At 37.8% G+C, this 20,097-nt stretch overlaps 1 protein-coding gene across 2 annotated transcripts in view; it reads right to left on the bottom strand.

Annotated features, from left to right (window-relative positions):
* Positions 1-20,097, bottom strand: part of ANKIB1 (ankyrin repeat and IBR domain containing 1) — a gene marked incomplete at both ends in the record, with an annotated part of 149,718 nt that overhangs the window by 72,725 nt on the left and 56,896 nt on the right. For both annotated transcript variants that reach the window (XM_080701377.1, XM_080701378.1), the window contains 2 exons: positions 4,046-4,228; positions 19,222-19,522. In XM_080701377.1, the coding sequence (XP_080557503.1) occupies positions 4,046-4,228; positions 19,222-19,522 (484 nt within the window). The remainder of the gene's footprint in view (positions 1-4,045; positions 4,229-19,221; positions 19,523-20,097) is intronic.

Here is a 20,097-nt window from a genome sequence, read left to right as displayed (position 1 = left end):
AGCAATACTCTCAGCAACTGAGTGAGCTTCTGTTTCAAAATAAAAAAAATTAAAAAGGGCCAGAGGTGTACCATGAAAGTAGAATACTCCTAGATCCAATCCCTGGTACCAAAACACCCCCCCCACACACACACACACACAAAACCAATTTATTTTTGAGCCAGGCATGGTGGAGTATGCTTTTCCAAGTACTTGGGAGGGTGAGACAGGAGGATCTCAGATTCACAGCCAGTCTCAGAAATTTAATGAGCTCTCTGCAACTTAGTGAAACCCTGTTTCAAAATAAAAAATAAAATAGGTCTGGGGGTGTAGCCCAGAGGTAGAAAGCCCCTGGGTACCACCCCCAGTATCACACACACAAAAAAAGAAATTTGTGTTTGACTTAAAAATCATAGATTGTCAAATGGTAGGAAATATAGCAAAAAGAAAATGCTAGGATTTAAACTTAGAAGAATCAAGTACAATTTTCTTGGATCCTGACGAGTTTTTCAACTATTTTCTGGTTTATCTTCCTCATTAAAATGGGGGGAGTCAGGTGTGGTGGCACACACTTGTGGATTACACAGTTCACAGATAGCCTCAGCTACTTAGTGAGGCCTTTTGCAACTCAGTGAGACTCTGTTTCAAAATAAAGAATAAAAAATAGGCTGAGGGTGTAGCTGAGGTAGAATGCACCTGGGTTCTATCCCTAGAACTGAAAAAAAAAAAAAAAATGAGAGGGGGCACATATATCATTCAAGGTGTGGATTTAATAGCCATGTGAAAGGGTCAAAATATTTTGGGCCCTTTCTATTTCTTTGTGTATTTAAACTGAAGAGCATGTTTATAAAATAACCTAAAGACACAAAAAAGTAAATAAATATAATTTTAACTCCAAGAAACTCAGTTCTTTTGGTAAATAAAGGGAATATAAAAGCTCAAAAATGATTAGGAATTCAAGGGAAAAATAAAACATGATCAAATGAACAAAAACCAACCAGTATAATACCTTTTGAAATCAAGTTAGCCCTGAAAAATAAGGAACCAGAATCATTTTGGGAGGAAAAAAATGTCTTATATTATGACTTAAGAACTATCAACAAATGCCTACTATTTGCAAGCAGTGTTAAAAACTGAAACTACTCTGTTGAATAAAGCAGATGCAATTCTAGCCTTAATGGAACTGACAATAGGAAAGGCAATAAATATGTAAATAAATACTATAATATGTGATAGTTTTTTTTGGTGTGTGTGTGGTACTGGGGGTGGAACCCAGGGGCTTTTCTACCTCTCGGTTATACTCCCAGACCTATTTTATACTTTGTTTGGAAACGGTCTCACTAAGTTGCTGAGAGCCTCACTTAGTAGCTGAGGCTGGCTTTGAACCTGTGCGATCCTCCTGTCTCAACCTCCCAAGCGCAGGGATTACAAGCGTGCACCACCATGCCCAGCATGATAGGTCTTTTGAAAAATAAATGGGTACAAAGTGTCAGATATACAGGAAAAAAAGGTTTTTAATTATATTGCATAGCAGAATGACTATAGTCAACAATGCTATGTATTTCTAAACATCTAACATAGTAATTCCAAATTTTCACCATAAAAAATTATAAAGTTGCAGCTCAGTAATATTTAGCACGCATGAGACCCTGGGTTCAATTGCTAGCACCAAAAAATAAACAAAATTCATAGTTAAATGTGGTGATGTTTATATTAACTGGCTTGAATTTTTATTTAATCTTCCTACATTGTATGTATATATAAAGCATAATGTAGCCCTAAATGTTCATCATTATGATTTGTCAGTCGAAATATTAATAATGAAATAAGAATTAAAAATAATATAAATAAATTATATAAAGAATAATAGGAGAAAAGGATGTTTATTTTAGATAGAACGGCCCAAGATTGTCTCTCTGGGCCCAAAGAAAATAATTGGGAGGAGATTTCAGGTATAGGAAAGAGCAAATACAAAAGCTTTGATACAGTCTAAATATTATAATTAAAATGTGCTGGGGAAATACATTTTGAGATGATGGTGGAGAGGTAGGCTGTAGAGGCCTTCATCTGTTTGCTATTTCATGAACAAATAGTTCAGAGTTTATTCTAAGTACAATGATAAGTTGCTCTTATTGTTTGGGTATGTTTAAAGCTTGGTCCTCAGTGTGGTGATAATGGTGTGGAACCATTAAGAAGTAGGGTTTAAGGCTGGGCATGGTGGTGTACACTTGTAATCCCAGCATTCAGGAGCGGAGACCGGAGGGTCGTGGTTCAATGACAGCCTCTACTACTTAGCAAGGCCCTTTGCAACTCAGTGAGATCCTGTTTCAAAAATAAAGAGATTAAAAAATAGAGCTGGGTATGTAGCTTGGAAGTAGAATGTCCCTGGGTTCCATCCCTAGTACCACAAAAAAAGAAAAAAAAAAAAAAAAAAAAGAAAAAAGAAGTAGGGCTTAATGGAAGGTCCTTAGGTCAATCAGGGGCATGCTCTCGAAAGGGACTCCAGTCTTTTTCAGCTTCTTGTTTTAAGATATCTTTTTTCTCAACCATTCTCTTTTCTGCTTCTTGTTTTAAGATATCTTTTCTCTCACCCATTCTCTATTATTTGCCATGGCCCCTTGTCAGAACCTAATATTTGGACTTTCAGCCTCCAAAACCATGAGCTAAGAAAACCTATTTGCTTTATAAAATTAGCCTTCTAGTATTTCATTATACAAAACAGACTAATACAGTCACTAAATGATTTAAGTGCTATATATCTAAAAATGTCACTCTGGTGCCCGAGTACAAAATAAATTTTAAAGCTGGGCATGGTGGTGTTCACGCTTGTAATCTCAGTACATGGGAGGCTGAGACAGAGGATCTGGTTCACAGCCAGCCTCAGCAACTTAGTAAGACCCTGTTTGAAAAAAATAAATTAAATAAAACTGGAATGGGGGTGTAATTCAGAGGCAGAAGCCTCTGGGTTTAATCCTACACACACACACACACACACACACACACACACACACACACGCGCGAGAGAGAGATTTTAAAGGGACCAGAATCCTACACACACACACACACACACACACACACACACACACACACACACACACACACGATTTTAAAGGGACCAGAACAGAGACAAGGAGATCAGTAAGAAAACCTCTGACAATTGCTCAGATAAGAAGTAAGTGTGGAAGTGTGGTAAGGGCCTGGGGTAGGCATAGGGATTGGGAAGAGCAATCAGATTCAGGTTATAAGGTAGGTAAAATTAACAGGAACCGGATTATTTGGATGTGATAGTTAAAAGTGTGAGGAATCAAGGGCATCTGTCACCTTTATGACTGAACAACTCAGTTATATGGACAGAATGTTTATTGAGATACAGGACCCAGAAGAGACTCCTTAGTGTCCTTGAAGTCAAGGGAAGAGTGTTTCACTAAGAAAGGTCAAATATGTCCTTTGATGCTGAGAAATTCAAGAGGAGAGAAAAGTACTACCAAATTTGGCAACATGTAACTCCCAAGGTAAGAGTAGTTTGTCATAGTAGAAGGGAAGAAAGTCATAATGAAGTGGGTCGAAGAGTGAACAGTAGATGGAGAAGTTGGTATGTATAGATAATTATTATGTTTTGTTTTTCTTACGAAGACTACAGATAAAAGGCATCAGCAGAAGTTGGGAAAGGCTGAGCAAGAGTGGTGCATGGTTGATTTCTTATTGATTTGTTTTTATGATGGGAATTACCAAAGCACATTTGTTGATAAAAGCAATCAGAAAGAAAGGAAGACTAATGAACAGGAAGAATAGAGCCTTACAGGAGTAGGAGTAGATAGGACTTATATTAGATATCAGCACCTCCTTTTATATGTAAGTAAACATGATCACTTGTTAGAGAAAATACCCGATACTCCAGCTTCATAAATGTACTTATTGCTATAGGTAAATATGAAGATATTTAGCATATTATAAAGATGGCCACACAGGTTTAAAGAAGAAAAACAAAATTTAATCTAAAACCTAAAATTAGTTTTGACACATCTTTTAACTAGAAATATTTAACTTAAAAAAATAAAAACCTTACCTCACGTTTGTCTAATGCAGCATACTCAGCTTCTATTTCTTCAGCCTCAGGATCCCTTGAAAATACCATTTGAGATTCCAGGTTGAGAGCCAAATCTTTGTGGTGTTGCTTTTCAGCACAATCACAAGGAGTATCTTTGTTTTCATTTTCGGCAAACAAGTCTCCTCCATGTTTTACTAAAAGCTAAAAAATATTTTCTTCAAAAAACATGCAACCACAGATTTAAATAACAAGTTATTTCAGGCTCTTTATTAAAAAATAAACATATAATAGGACAGACATAACAAAAATGCATCAATATGTACAGTATGTATTTGAATGATAATAAAATGTACTTATAGTTACATGTCTTATTTTTAATACTAGACATTCTTGTTTTTCTTAGCAATAAGATTAATCCCTTTGCTTTAAAACAATAAAATAGTAATTCTTAATAAAAATGATGAACTTTTTATGCAGCCCATAAATAAAAGCTTTACTTAAAAATAAAACTGTAAGCCAGGTGTGGTGGCACAAACTTGTAATCTCAGTATTTGTAAGGCTGAGACAGGAGAATTGCAGGTCAAAGTCAGCCTCAGCAATTTAGCAAGGCCCTCTGCAGTTAATGAGACCTTATTTCAAAATAAGAAATAAAATCAGGCTGGGAGTAAAACTTGGAGGTAGAATGTCTCTGGGTTCAATTCCCAGCACCAAAAACCCAACCAACCAACCAACCAACCAACCAACCAACCAACCAACCAACCAATCAACTGTAGCTGGGTGTGGTATTCTTGTAACCCTAGCACTTGGGAGGTTGAGACAGGAGGATCTCAGCCTGTACAAGTAGTAAGATTCTCATCAACCTAGCAATATAGCCCAGCGTGGTGGTGCACGCTTGTAATCCCAGAATTCGGGAGGCTGAGACCCGAGGATCACAGTTCACAGACAGCCTCAGCTACTTAGTGAGGCCCTCTGCAACTCAATGAGATCCGGTTTCAAAATATAGAATAAAAAATAGGGCCGGGGCTGTAGCTCGGAGGTCAGATGCCCCTGGGTTCCATCCCCAGATCCAGGGGAAAAAAATAATAAAAATAAATAAAAAATAAAAAATAAAACAAATAAAATAAGGCTGGGGGTATAGCTCGGAGGAAGAATGCCCCTGGGTTCAATCCTATGTATGTATGTATATATGTGCGCATGTATAAATAAATAAAATTGTTAGCCAGGCATGGTGATGCACTCCTGTAATCTCAGTACTTAGGAGGCTGAGACAAGTGACCACAGGTTTGCCACCAACCTCAGTACCTTAGCAAGACCCCTCCCCCACAACTTAGTAAGACCCTGTTTCAAAATAAAAAATAAAATAGGGCTGGGGGTGTAGTTCAGAGGTAGAATACCCCAGGTTCAATCCCCAGAACCACCATATGAATGAAAGAATGTTTATGGTTATTTAATGCAAGACACTGCTAGTACTGTTTCTTGAATTACTTATAGTTGGGTACATGGCAGACAAAAATTTTCACTTGTATCATTCACTGACCTGTGAAACACTGAAATGAAACTGGGATGAGCAAGTCACTGAGGCAAAGCTATTTTAAATATTCCTCAAAGTTAGTGATGGAAATAGTTACCGATGAACAAGTTGAGAAAGTATTTTATCACACAATCTCTCTGGCTCAAAGACATGAACTTACTTACTATTGAGGTTTCTGCTGGTTTTGTGTCATTTTTAAGAGACAAAGATTCAGGATTCCCTGTTGTGAGCCAGGCACGGTGGTCCATGATTATAACCCTAGTACTTGGGAAGCTGAGACAGAAGGGTCATGGGTTTGAGGACAGCTTTAGCAACCTAGCAAGACTCTCAGCAACCAAGTGATACCCTGCTTCAAAACAAAAATACAAAGGGCTGGGGAATTCGGCTTGGAGGTAGGATGTCTCTCCGTTCTATCCTCATACACACACACACACACACACACACACACACACACGAGAAAAGGAAAAGAAAGATTATCTACTGTGGAGACATTAGGAAGGACATAAAAATCTTTGACAACTCTGAAAAACAGTGTGATAATCATAGATTATAATATAGTAATAGTCCCCATATATTGCTTTCTAGGTGCCAAGCAGTACACTAAGCAATTTAAATATACATTCCCATATAATATTCCACACCCAGGTAATGAGCATCTCAGAAAAGTAAAGAACTTCAAGAATTTACCCACCTAGAAAGCAGAAGAACTGGATTTCTACACTAGATGGACCAAGTTTTTACTGAGGAATTCAAGTAATGTATAACATTATTATGCTTTTAGTTGTCAACTCTGTTAGTGACAATTCCAAATCTGTTTTCTCTTTTCTTTTTTTGGTAGTGGGATTGAACCCAGAGATATTCATCTCTGAGGTTTTAGACCCCCTACCCCTATTTTATTTTTTATTTTAAACAGGGTCTCATTCCATGCTGAGGATCTAAGTTGCTGAGACAAGCATTGCATCTGTAATGCTCCTGTCTGTTTTCCAAGTACTGGGATTCCAGGTATGAGTCACCACATATAGCTCTGGTCTATATTCTTTATTCTCAAACATTAAGTCCTCATTTTCAATAGTTTGCTGTCATAGTTTGGACCTAAAATGTCTCCTGAAAAGTCCATGTGTTGGAAGCCTGGCCACCAATGCATCTAGGTTCAGAGGCAGGCATGACTGGAAGAAGTGGGTCACTGGGGCAAGGCCTTGGGGACTGTGTATGTCCCTGGTTCCCCAATCCTTTCCTGCTGCTATGAGCAGCTTTCACCTGCCACTCTGCTGCCTTGATGTTTCTGCCTAGGAGCCAGCCAACCATGAGCTGACTTCTCAAACTGTGAGCCAAAATTAAGAAGTATTTTGGTCACAACAATTAAAAGCTAATTAACACACCTGCCTACTACTATTTCATTTGGATAATGCAAGACCTAAATATCCATCCTTTTTTTTTTTTTTTTTATGTGCCAGTTGAAGCCTTTATTAGCTGGCCAGCAGTGGTACCCTTAGTCTAGAAATCTGACTGGAGGGGCGGGTGGACTCGCCAGGAGTAGGGATTTATAAGTGAGAAAATCACGAGCATGTAATCCATCTATTATGCTAAAACAAACAAGCAGGTTTACAGAAGCAGAAACTGTGCTGTTTTGGTCAGGTACTGAGTGATGCCTGGGCTCAACCTAAGGTAAGACCTTTGGAAGAGATCCTTTGTTTACCACAAATCATAGGAATTTCAGGTGGGGAGACAGGCCATTATGATTTTGTAAGTATGGGGCCTATTGAGTACTACTGCCTAGGAAGGAACAGGCCTTATGGGCTATTGTGATTAAAAGTGTGACCTATTAGGGGCTTTTCTCAAAGAAAAAGCAGAACTTTCAGGGTGAAGATAATGAAGTTTCTAAATTTTCAAACTATATTTTTTCTTCTTTCTTTCCAGTTTGCCTCCTTTTTACTTTTGCTATTACATTCCCCGCTGGATTTTGTTTCACACAAAACAAATCTTTGGTTTATACCGTATTTTGGTCTTCCATGATGGCCAGATTATTATACTGAATTTGGGGTACCATTAATTTTATTGCCTGTATGTGTTTTTTTATATACCTAGTCAGACAGTTGATGAGACAGGGTCCAATGAACATGATTAGGGAGACTACTAGCCCAGAGCCTAAAAAGAGCAAAAGACATGGACGCCATCCATGTAACCCTGTCTACAGAACACCTAGCTGACTGTTTCATCTTATTCTGTACAATATCAGATTATTGGCACAGAATGCCCTGGGTTCCAATCCCCAGTACCACAAAATAAAACAAATAACAACAACAACAACAACAAAAAAAACTCAAGGTGCTGAAAATAAATAATCACATAAACTCTTCAGTCTAATCTGTGAATGGTTTTTATGGGTTTCCAATGGAGAGTGAAATGCTGATAGCTGCCAAAGTGTCATTTATATTAAATTCTCATTTTATAATTTTTTTGGTGGGTCTGAGGCTGGAACCGAGGGGCATTTGACCTCCGAGCTACACCCTCCCTGCCCTATTTTTTATTCTTTATCTTGAAACAGGGCCTCACTAAGTAGCTGAGGCTGTTCTGTCTCAGCCTCCCAACTGCTGAAATTACAAGCGTGCACCACCCCACCCGACTCTTCATTTTATAATTTTAATGAAGTTTTATTTTGTGTGGTGGGTACCTATAAGTAGGTGTGTGTGTGTGTGTGTGTGTGTGTGTGTGTGCGTGCGCGCGCGTGCGCACGCTAGTGGATATTGAATCCAGAAGGGTTCTACTTCTGATATACACTCCCAGTTCTATTTTATTTTTTATTTTGAAACAGGGTCTCACTAAATTGCAGAGGGCCTCACAACGTTGCTGAGGCTGGCTATGAACCTGCAATTCGGCTGTCTCAGCCTTCCAAGTACTGGGATTACAAGCATGTACCATCATGCCTGGCTCTACCTAGTATCTTTTTAAGTTCTTGGTATAATTAAATCATACAAGCCTTGTATGTATTTGCTAGCTGTGCTGGGGAATGGACCCACGGCTTCAACCATGCCAACAAGAAAGTGCTCTACCTCTGAATTATATTCCCAGTTCTTTTTATTTTGAAACAGGGTTTTGCTGAGCTACCCAGGTTAGCCTGGAATTTGTGATCCTCCTGACTCAGCCTCTGGAGTAGCTGGGATTACAGGTGTGTGCCTCTCTACCTGGCTATTTTAAATGTTAAAAATAAGCTTGTGAGCGGGCGTGGTGGCGCACGCTTGTAATGCCTGTGCTTGGGAGGCTGAGACAGGAGGATCACACAGGTTTGGAGCCAGCCTTAGCTGGCTTAAGAGACCCAGTTTCCAAATAAAATATAAAAATAGGCTTAGGAGTGTAGCCCGGAGGCAGAAGGCCCCTGGATTCCATCCCCAGTACCACACACACACACACACACACACACACACACACACACACACACACACACAAAAGAAAAAGCAAAGCTTTTGAAGTGTGGAGCCACTTTTGCTTTGCTTTCCTAGTTTTGTGCATTGTTCTGGGGTCTATCACAATCTAATGCTCATGAGCCAAATCCACTGCTGCCTGTTTCTGCATAGTTCATGAATTAGAAATATTTTGGGGGGTACAAATTATTATTATTTTTTATTTATTTTTATTGGTGCATTGTAATCATACATCACATTGGAATACAAGACTTGAGAGGATATACAAGCACACATCATCCAATTAGCCCTCATCCAGTCCCCATCCCATTCCCTCCCCCTCCTTTGATCCCATGCTTGTTTGGTGATTAACTTTGATATTTTTATTTGGAAACAGGGTCTCTTAAGGCAGCAAGACTGGCTTCGAACCTGCACGATCCTCCTGTCTCCATCTTCCAAGCATGGGGATTATAAGTGTGCGCCACCAGGCACGGTTAGCTTTGAAATTTTTAAATGGTAAAAAATCAAATAAATATTTTATTTTCCTTATAATTCAAAGAATTTCAAATGGCAGTGTTTATAAATGGTTAATGAAACATTGCCGCCGGGCATGGTGGTGTATGCTTGTAATCTTCGCGCTTGGGAGGCCAAGACAGGAGGATCGCCCAGGTTCGAAGCCAGACATGATGGCTTAAAAGACCCCGTTTCCCAATTTAAAGAAGTATAAAAATAGGTCTGGGAGTGTAGCCTGGAGGTAGAAGGGTTTCCAGGAACCCCAGTACCATCAAAAAAAAAAAAAAAAAAAAAAAAAAGAAAGAAAGAAAGAAAAGAAGAAAAAAAGAAACATTGACACACTTTGTTTATGTATTGTCTGTGGCTGTTTTCTGGTTACAATAGCAGAGTTGCCTGAAATGTTTACTATCTAGGCTTCCACAGAAAAAAGTTTCTTATTCCTAAATACATCTTTGCTATATGAAAAAATCAGCACTAGAGGGACTCTATCATTTACCCTTAATAAATGTTTATAAAGCAAGCATTTCCAATTTTCAAACAATTTAAGATTACTAGTATACTATTCTTTGTATTATTTCATCCAATAAATAATTTTGAATAATTTGTACATGTGAAATTTCAGCATTTCCTGTTCAAGAAGTTCTAAAATGTGAAGAATAAACATCTTTATGTTGGTATTAGAGAATGGGCATAGAGATTAAAAGGGGAGGCTGACTAAAAAGAGTGTTATTGGTTTGATGAGAGGAAGAGAGAGAGAGAGAAAGGGAGAGAGGGAGAGAAACAAAGAAAAAAGCTGGGGATGGTGGCTCATGCTTGTAATCCCAGCACTTGGGAGGCTGAGACAGGAGGATTGCACAGGTTTGAAGCCAGCCTCAGGTACTTAGTGAGACCCTGTTCCCAAATGAAGTATAAAATAGGTCTGGGAGTATAGCCTAGAGGTAGAAAGCCCCTGGGTTCCATTCCTGATAGACAGATAGATAGATAGATAGATAGGGAGAGGGAGGGAAAGAGGGAGAGAGAAAGGGAGGGAGGGAGGGAGAGAGAGGGGGAGGGAGGGAGAGGGAGAGAAACAGTAAAAGAAAGGCTAGATATCAAGACTGGTTATGTGGAATGGAAGATGGTTATGTGGGATGGGAGGGTTTTTTTGCCATCTGCAGAAGAATTCTGGAACTGAAAACAAATTCAACAAAGAATCTGGATACTAAGTCAACTTATAAAATTCAATAGCTTTTCTATATATATTATCCATGAATCCACTGAAAAAACAGTGGGAAAAACAATTTCATTCATAAATGTCTCTAAAACAATAAATTATTTAAGTATCGCCCTACCTGCCCTTCCCTCCCAACCTCATCTCTCCTACTGGTATGAATGCTTGTTTATAAATCTCACATTAATAAAAATTTAGATGTTGAAAACAACTTGGGTAAAAAACCTCTACAGTGAGAATTATATAACACTGAAGGAAAAAAAGAAAAAAACTGAAGAAGACCTTAGAAGATGGAAAGAAATCTCTCCCATCCCCAGATTCCTGGCAGACAGATAAGCATCCTCAAAATGGCCATACTACCAAAAACAATCTACAGATTCAGTGCAATCCCTATCAAAATACCAATAACATTCTTCACAGAACTAGAAAAACCAGTCCTAAAATTCACATGGAAAAACAAAAGATCTGGAATAGCCAAAGCAATTCTGAGCAGTAAGAACTATGCTAAAGCCGGGCATAATGACACACACCTGTAATCCCAGCGCTTGGGAGGCTGAGACAGGAGGATTGCGCAGGTCCGAAGCCAGCCTGAGCTACTTAGTGAGGCTCTCAGCAACTCAGTGAGACCCTGTTTCCAAATGAAGTATAAAATAGGTCTGGGAGTATAGCCTAGAGTAGAAAAGCCCCTGAGTTCCATCCCTAGTACCACACATACACACACAAAAAGAACTATGCTACAGGTATCAAAACACCTGATTTCAAATTATACTACAGAGCTAGAGTAACAAGAACAGCATGTTATTGTCATAAAAACACACACACAGATCAATGGAATAGATGATACAGACATAAATCAGCACACTCAGCCAGTTGATTTTCAACAAAGTGCCAAAAACATATGCTGGGGAAAGACAGCCTTTTCAAGAAACGGTGCTGGAAAAACTGGATATCCATACGTAGAAGACTGAAACTAGTTCTTTCACTCTCACCTACACAGAAGTCAACTCAACATGGACAAAGACCCAGAAATCAGACCCAAACTGTGAAATCATTAGAAGAAATCATAGGACCAATTCTCCAAACATATAAGCACCAGTAGAAACTTTCTTAATAAGATTCCCAAAGCTCAAGAGATAAAGCCAAGAATCAGTAAATGGAATGGCCTCAAATTAAAAAGCTTCTGTGTACAAAGGACAAAATCAAGGGTCTAAAAAGAGCCTACAGAATGGGAGAAAATCTTTCCCAGCTACTCCCCTGATAGAGGACTAATATCTAGAATATATAAAGAGCCTGAAAAACTTAACACTAAAAAAAACAACAACCCAATAATGGGCAACAGAACTGAATAAACAGTTGTCAAAATAAGCAATATAATTGTGCAATAAAGAAATGAAAAACATTAAGCATCACCAGTAATCGGGGAAATGCAAAGCAAAACTACACTGAGATTCTACCATTCTCGTATTCAGAATGGCAATGATCAGGAATAGAAAGTTGGGCATGGTGGTGCATTCCTGTAATCCCAGTACTTGGGAGGCTGAGAAAGGAGAATCATAGGTTCAAGGCCACCCTCAGCAACTTTAGTGAGACCCTGTTTCCAAATATAATATAAAAATAAGGCTGGGAGTATAACTTGGAGGTAGAATGCCCCTGCGTTCAATCCCCAGTACCAAAAGAAACAAACAAAAAATACAAACAAAATCAAATCCTGGAGAGGATGTAAGGAATAGGAACCCTAATACATTGTTGGTGGAATTGTAAATTACTACTACCATTATGAAAATCAGTTGAAAAGATTCCTCAAAAAACGAGGACTAGAACCACCATATGACCCAACTTACCATTCCTTGCTATCTTTCCTAAAGAATTAATGTCAGAATACTATTGTGATGCATGCATATCCATATTTATACCAGCACAATTCATAAAACCAACTCAGGTATCAGTAAACATAAATTGATAAAGAAAATGTGGTATATACACATAATGGAATTCTAGTCATAAAAAAGCACAAAATTATGTCATTTGCAGTAAAGTGGATAGAACTAGAGATTTTTAAGCTAAGTGAAATAAGTCAGTCTCAGAAAGTCAAAGGTGGTATGTTTTCTTTCATCACTGGGAGAGAAAAAGGGGAAACATAAGGGACTTGAGATAATGCAGAGAGATCTATAGAGTAGTTGAAGGGGTTATGGGTGAGAGTTAGGGTGAAGAAGAGGGAGGCCTACAAAAGGAAGTAGTTCAAATAATACTATGGTAATATGTGAAGGTATTACTACCCATCTCACTAACTTGTATGGGGTGGGGAGAAGGGTAGGATGTGCAGGGACATATACAAAGAGTTATGTGTATGTATTTTTTTTTCTTTTGCGGTACCAGGGATGGAACCCAGGGGCATTCTACTTCTGAGATACACCCCCAGCCCTATTTTTTTAGTCTTTTTTTATTTTTGAAACAGGGTTTCACTGAATTGCAAAGAGTCTCACTAAGTAGCTGAGGCTGTCCGCGAACTGCGATCCTCTGGTCTCCGCCTCCCAAATGCTGGGATTACAAGCGTGAGCCACCACACCTGGCCTAGTATGTATATTTTTAACACATTGAACCTCACTATGATGTACAATTCCAATGCACCAATAAAGTAATTTTTAAAAAAGACTGGTTATGTTTGCCATTAAGAGAAATAAGAGAGGCAGGAGGAAAAACTAGTGTTATAAAAGAAGATTGAGCAGTTCAAAAAGTGCTGAATTTGAGAGTCTGTTGGAATATTTATATGAAGAAGTCAACTAGGCAGCAGTAATGTATTTGAAATTTCAGAGGGTAGGCATCACAGACATAGATATCAATGCAACTGTGTACACATCCAGTTATACCTTCACAACTGAAGGTTTCCAGAAGAAGTCTACAATTAAGGGCCTTTAATTTTATTGTGTGTGTGTGTGTGTGTGTGTGTGTTTGTGTGTGTGTGTATATTATGGAACACAACTATTATAGGAAGAAAAGGGGGTTTTAAATTTCATTTCTTTGGTTCAAGATAATGAGCCACAGGAAACTATTTCAATTATTAAATGTAAATATGAAATTATCAAATGATGATTTCATCCGTTCTATCCTTAAAGAAAAACATTTTCAATAATTACAGAAGATGTATTTTTCTTTCTGTTTGCAGTACTGAGGATGGAACCATGCCTAGCTAAAGATTGCAGGTTTGAGAGCAGTCTCAATAAGTAGTGAGACTCTCAGCTACCTAGTGAGACCCTATCTCAAAATAAAAATAAATTAAAGCTAAGAGTGTAGCTCAGAGTCAATCTCCAGTACGACATAAATACATAAATATCTGGTGACACTCTGTCACTCAACTCAAACTTTTATATCATGCTTGGTACTAAAGAACACTATGAAATTAAAAACTATTATACAACTGTTAATTATTATTGGTATTATTTTTATGACCATAGACCATAAGCAATAATGTAGAGAAATAAATTTAGAAAAAAATATTCAAATTACTCATGATAGTAAGTTTTGAGAAGTCTAAGCTTTTTATGTTCATCAATGTAGCAAGACATCATCAGAAGAAAAATGCAAATTAATATTCTAAGTACTACACTAATACAGGAGGCTATATATTAAAACGTATTTTTTTATGCACATGTACTAGGGAAATACAATAAGGTCTCTGGGAATGAGTTATAATATATGCATCCCTGGGAAACTCTATTATAGTTTAAATAATAGTAAACACAATCAGAAGTCATTAAGAGCTTAAGGCTGGGCAAGACTATAGTCAAAACACAGAGATTAAAGATTAGCTTCATATGGGTAAAATATATGCTAAATTTGTTGATGAATACTAGAATAAATATAAAGTATTCATAAAGCTCTAATTGGAATGTTTTATATTAAGTCAGGAAATCTTTTGAATATAGAAAAATGTAAAGTAATTAAATGCTGCTTATTAAAAAATTTAAATAATTCTTTGTTCATACACAAATTTATCTGTATCAATGTAAATATTATCTATGGGAAAAGGGGGAGTGAAAAGGAACACAAAGGGAAACACACAAAATGCTGTGGGTATGTATGTTTTTGTCACCCAAAGCCTCAGTATGATATATAATTACAACACACCAATTAAAAAGTCATTAAATGGTATGACTTATGTACAGTGATATGCTGATAGATCAAACAGTATATGCACACATATACACTCACACTTACATACAAATCAAATCGTCCATCTTCCAGAGTATACAGAATAAGCCGGGTACTAATTTACCACACTGAACAAAAAATAATAGTAAAAGCACCACAATTATTCAATTATTCATAACAAGCACATCATTGTCAATATGATTCAAAGTCAACAAATACTAAAGCAATGTTTATTGGCAAATTTTGGAAGCAAAGCAGCATTTTTTTTTTTTTTTTTTTTTTTGGTACTAAGGATGGAATCTAGGGCCATTCTACCTCTGAGTTATACCCTTGGGGCTATTTTTTTATAGTCTTTTAAAACATTTTTTAAAATTTATAAACAGTGAGACTGCAGTGCTGCGACTGGAGCCTCGGCGCGGAGTGGCACGGGTGCCATCTTCCCTTGCAGCACCAGGCCCCAGAGAGGAGGGGGACTCAGAACGGAGCTCAGAGCCAGAGAGGAGATAGGCCAGCCTCACGGCCGAGGACACGGCATCAGCACCATACTGCCAACAGCAGCAGCGAACTCACCAGATGGCACCAGACCAACGCACTCAACAGCCCACCAGGCTTCAGAGAGGAGCAGCAGACAGCGAGCCGAGGTGAGACGCTGCGTAACAGCCGGGCGGAACTCGGCAGATTTTTCAGTGCAGGGAGCGTCTAAAGCTCCCAGGGGCTGGGCTCAGCAAACCCTGCAGGAACTCAGAGTGGAGCTCAAAAACAGAGAAGAAATACTCCAGCCTCACAGCCAAGGGCGTGGCAGTGGTGCCATATTGCCACCTGCGGCGGAGGAAGCAGCGAATTCACCAGAGTCCACTACAGTTCCATCAGCGCACTCAACAACAGTGAGTCAAATTGCGGCCCCTAGAGGAGAAATCCCAGTACTGCACTCCCAGGGATTTGACCCAGCAGGGGAGTGGCGGTGGCAGAGATATCACACCATAGTCACAACTCCCCGCAGGAGAACACCCAACCTGGCACCCCCCCATGGTCTAAAGCAGCCTTGATTGACGCCCTGGGTCTGAGATTTTGCGATACAACCCAGTAAAGGAGTAGTGGTGTCTGAGATACCACAGACTCGAGATCCAGAGCACCCTAAGTGAAGTCATAGTGACCCAGAGAAGAACCCAGAGAAGGCACAAACTTCCGAAATCATGGGAAAGAGGAATAAAAATGGAGCAATGAATGCCCACAACCCCACAACATCAGAACCCGATAAAACAGAAATTCAGAGATTTCTAGAAGATCGAATCAGGAAAATAACTATAGAAATAATAGAGGTGTTTCGAAAAGAATTCAGAGAGAGCCAAAAAGAGATAAAGGATGCAATCAGTAAAGTAAAGGCCTCAATTCAAAGTAAAAACAACTGATTAGACCACATGGAGAATAGAATCTCACTCCTAGAAGATGGTCACTCCAAAAATGAACGCATAGATTCTAATTTAGAAAAAAATATCCGACAGCAGGAATCTGACATTGAAGAAATATGGGCCCATTTTAAGAGAGCTAACCTAAGAATAATTGGAATAGAGGAGGGAAAAGAAGGTGAAACCAAAGGGATCAACAATCTCTTCAAGGAAGTAATAGCAGAAAATTTTCCAAACATAGAGCAAGAGGTCGATACACAGGTCCAGGAAACTTATAGAACTCCCATTAGAGAGGATTAGAGAAGAGGATCCCCACGCCACATAATTGTCAAAATGACCAATGTGGAAGCCAAGCAGAGAATCTTAAAGGCAACAAAAACAAAGGGCCAACTGACATTCAGAGGCAAGCCAATTAGAATCACTCCAGACTTCCCAAACCAAGTTATGAGAGCCAGAAGGGCTTGGAGTAACATATTCCAAACTCTGAAAGAAAACAACTTCCAGCCAAAAATTTCCTACCCAGCAAAACTTTCTATCAAATTAGATGGGGAAATAAGAAGCTTCCATGACAAACAGAAACTGAAGGAATTTATGTCTTCAAAACCAGCGCTAGAGAAAATATTCAAAGAGATTAACTACAAAGAAGAAATAGGTAACACACACCAGAACCAGAGAAACAAGATTTTCCACTCAACAGACAACTAAGATTGGTTATCTTTGGAGATTCATTATTTATGTTAGTCTTTTACCTATTTCTAAATTGTATTGTTTGCTTTTATTGTTGCTAATTTTTAGGATTTCTATTTGAATATTAATATACCTTCAGATATAGCATTTGGAAATATTTTATCCCATTCTATCAGTAACTTTTAACACTGTCTACATTGTCTTTGGATATACAATACTTTTTTTTTATTTTTTAGGGAGTTTGTATACTCTTCTGTTGCCTGTGCCATTGAAATCATATCCAAGAAATCACTGCCAATTTCAATGTTGTGAGGTTTTATGACCCAGATTTTCTCCTAAAAGTTTATAGTCTTAAGATTTATATTTAGGTCTTTTATCTATTTTGAGTTAATATTTGTATATGGTGTTAGTTAAGGGTCCAATTTTATTCTTTTTCATGTAATTATTATTTCTCAACAATATTTAGTTAAAAGATTATTATTTCCTCCACCAAATGTTTGTGGAAACCTTGTCAAAAATAACTTGACAATATATGGAAGAATTTATCTCTAGGCTTTTATTTAACTCCAATGGTTTATATATCTGCCTTTATAACAGTACTACACTGTTTCAATTATTGTAGCTTTATAAGGTTTGAAATCAGAAAATATACATCTTCTAGCTTTGTTCTTTTTCAAGATCATTTTGGGTATCTAGAGTCCATACTCCATATTAAGATAGATTGTTTTCTGAAAAATAAATAAATAAATGTATGATAGTTTCACCTAAAAAAAAAGAAAAAAATATACTCTGGTAAGAAAGAAAGCAAAAAGAAATATTGAAATGTTATCTTTAAGTCATCAAATGCTTGGTATCAGACAAATGAAACTGTTATGTGAGATTATCATTGTTAATTTTGGATAAATTGCTATAATACTAGATGTCAATCACTAAGCCAAGCATGGGAAGGAGGGATGGGGAGGGAATGGGGTGGGGATTGGGTAGGGGCTAACTGGGCGATGTGTGCATGTATATCTACAAAAGTTTTTTTATTATCCCATTATGATGTATGAATACAGTGCACCAATAAAAAAAATTAAAAATAAATAAATAAATTTCTTAAAAAAATTATAAACAGTGTGTCACTGAGTTGCAAAGGGCCTAGCTAAGTAGCTGAGGCTGTTCACGAACTGCAATCCTCTAGTCTCCGCTTCCCGAATGCTGAAATTATAAGCGAGCACCACCATGCCCGGCCTTTGAAAGCAGCATTTTAAAAACATTATTACTATTATCAAAATTAATCCATTTTCTACCCTAATCCACTTGAGAAATATGATTCAGTTCCATAAATAATGGTAAATCTCCAAAGCAGGGATTCTTTCACAAGAGATGAACATAGAGACAATATCCAGAAAGGTATATATAAATTCTCAAAAATTCTACTATTAGTCCTCCCTTGAAAATTCAGAGCATTTTTCTACTGAATCACTATTTAAAGCACTGCTAAAAAAAAAAAAGCCTCAAATTAATGACTGTCACTCACTCACTAGTGAGCAAAGGTAACACAAACACAATTATTGATATAAAACATTCTAAAAGATCAATAAGCATCACTAATAACAGCAGTAAACAAAAAATAAAATCACAAGAACTCTAGAAGTAAAAAAGAATTGACATTTTATATTTACTAAAGAAATCATACACATGGTTGTAATGGATTTATATAAAATAATTCATATTTGTCTATAGATATATTTTTGGCACAGGGGATTGAACCCAGGGCATTCTATCTCTGAGTTATACTCCCACCCCTATTATTTTTTTTATGTATTTTTTTTTGTGTGTGTGGCACTGCGGAGTGAACCCAGGACCATTCTACCTCTGAGCTACATCCTCAGGGTTTTGTTAAATTGTTGAGACTGGCCTTGAACCTGTGATCCTTTTACCTTAGCCTCCTAAGTAGTGGGAAAACATGTGTGCACCACTGTGCAGAGTCATATTTTTTGTACAGTGATGAATTATAACAACAGTAACCAAACATTTAAAATTTTCATATATACATATTTTTATTATCATTAGGATCACTGCTTTCCCAATAATGGTAAACATTTCCAACAAAGCCACATCTTTCTTGTTAAAGCAACAAGAAAATTTTATTTGGAAAGGACCCTGATTCTTTTACAATGACAAAGGGGACAAAAACAGTTAGTTAAAATACTGTTAACAACAAAAATATTGTTAACACAAGCAAAACAAATCGTATTACATATTACCAAGACACAAATTTTATTATGCAGAATATTAAAAGAAAACAGTTTTACCTCTACACAGGCTTTCATCCCTGAGGCAGCAGCGTAGTGAAGGGGTGTGTTTTTTTTGTTATCAACAGCATCAATAGCTGCTCTTTCATATTCGCCCTGGTCAAGTTTTGCTCCTTTCCATCTTAGAATCATCTGCAAACAATCTGCTCTTTTGAAATCATCTTCTACAGGACGTGCTAAGCGTGGATGAAGGGCTCCTTCAGATATCATAATTTGAGGTCCCATACACAACAAATGCATAGATGTTTCATTGTGGACATTCCGTTTATTTGGATTTCCATCTCTACCAAAAAGAAAAGTCCTAAAGTGGAGAGAAAGGATGAAAATCATTTTTCCTTACCTGGAAATACACATAAAAGAAAAAATTTAACAAAAAAGTTCTAGTTCAAAGGTAAAAATGTAATTTTTTAAGTGTTCGGGTTAAGATCGATTGAATGTGTGTGTGTGTGTGTGTGTGTGTGTGTGTGTGTGTGTGTGTGTGTGCTGGCAATTGAACCCATAGATGTTCCACCTTCGAGGTAGACCCTCATTCCTATTTTACTTTTTTTTTTTTTTGGTGGTACTGGGGTTCCTGGAAGCCCTTCTACCTCCAGGCTACACTCCCACGGGCTATACTCCCAGACCTATTTTTTAACATTTTTATGTGGAAACAGGGTCTCTTAAGCCAGCGAGGCTGGCTTCGAACCAGCGCGATCCTCCTGTCTCCGCCTCCCAAGCGCGGGGATTACAAGCGTGCGCCACCACGCCCGGCTACTTTATACTTTTATTGGTACACTGCAATTATATACCATACTGAGGTATAGAGTGATAGGAATACACATGCACATAACTCTGGGAGCATTTTCCTCCAGGTCCTCTTACCCTTCCCCATACATT

Source organism: Muscardinus avellanarius (assembly GCF_963383645.1).
Source record: "Muscardinus avellanarius genome assembly, chromosome: 9".
Taxonomy (NCBI): Eukaryota; Metazoa; Chordata; class Mammalia; order Rodentia; family Gliridae; genus Muscardinus; species Muscardinus avellanarius.
This window is presented reverse-complemented; position numbering and strand designations above follow the sequence as displayed.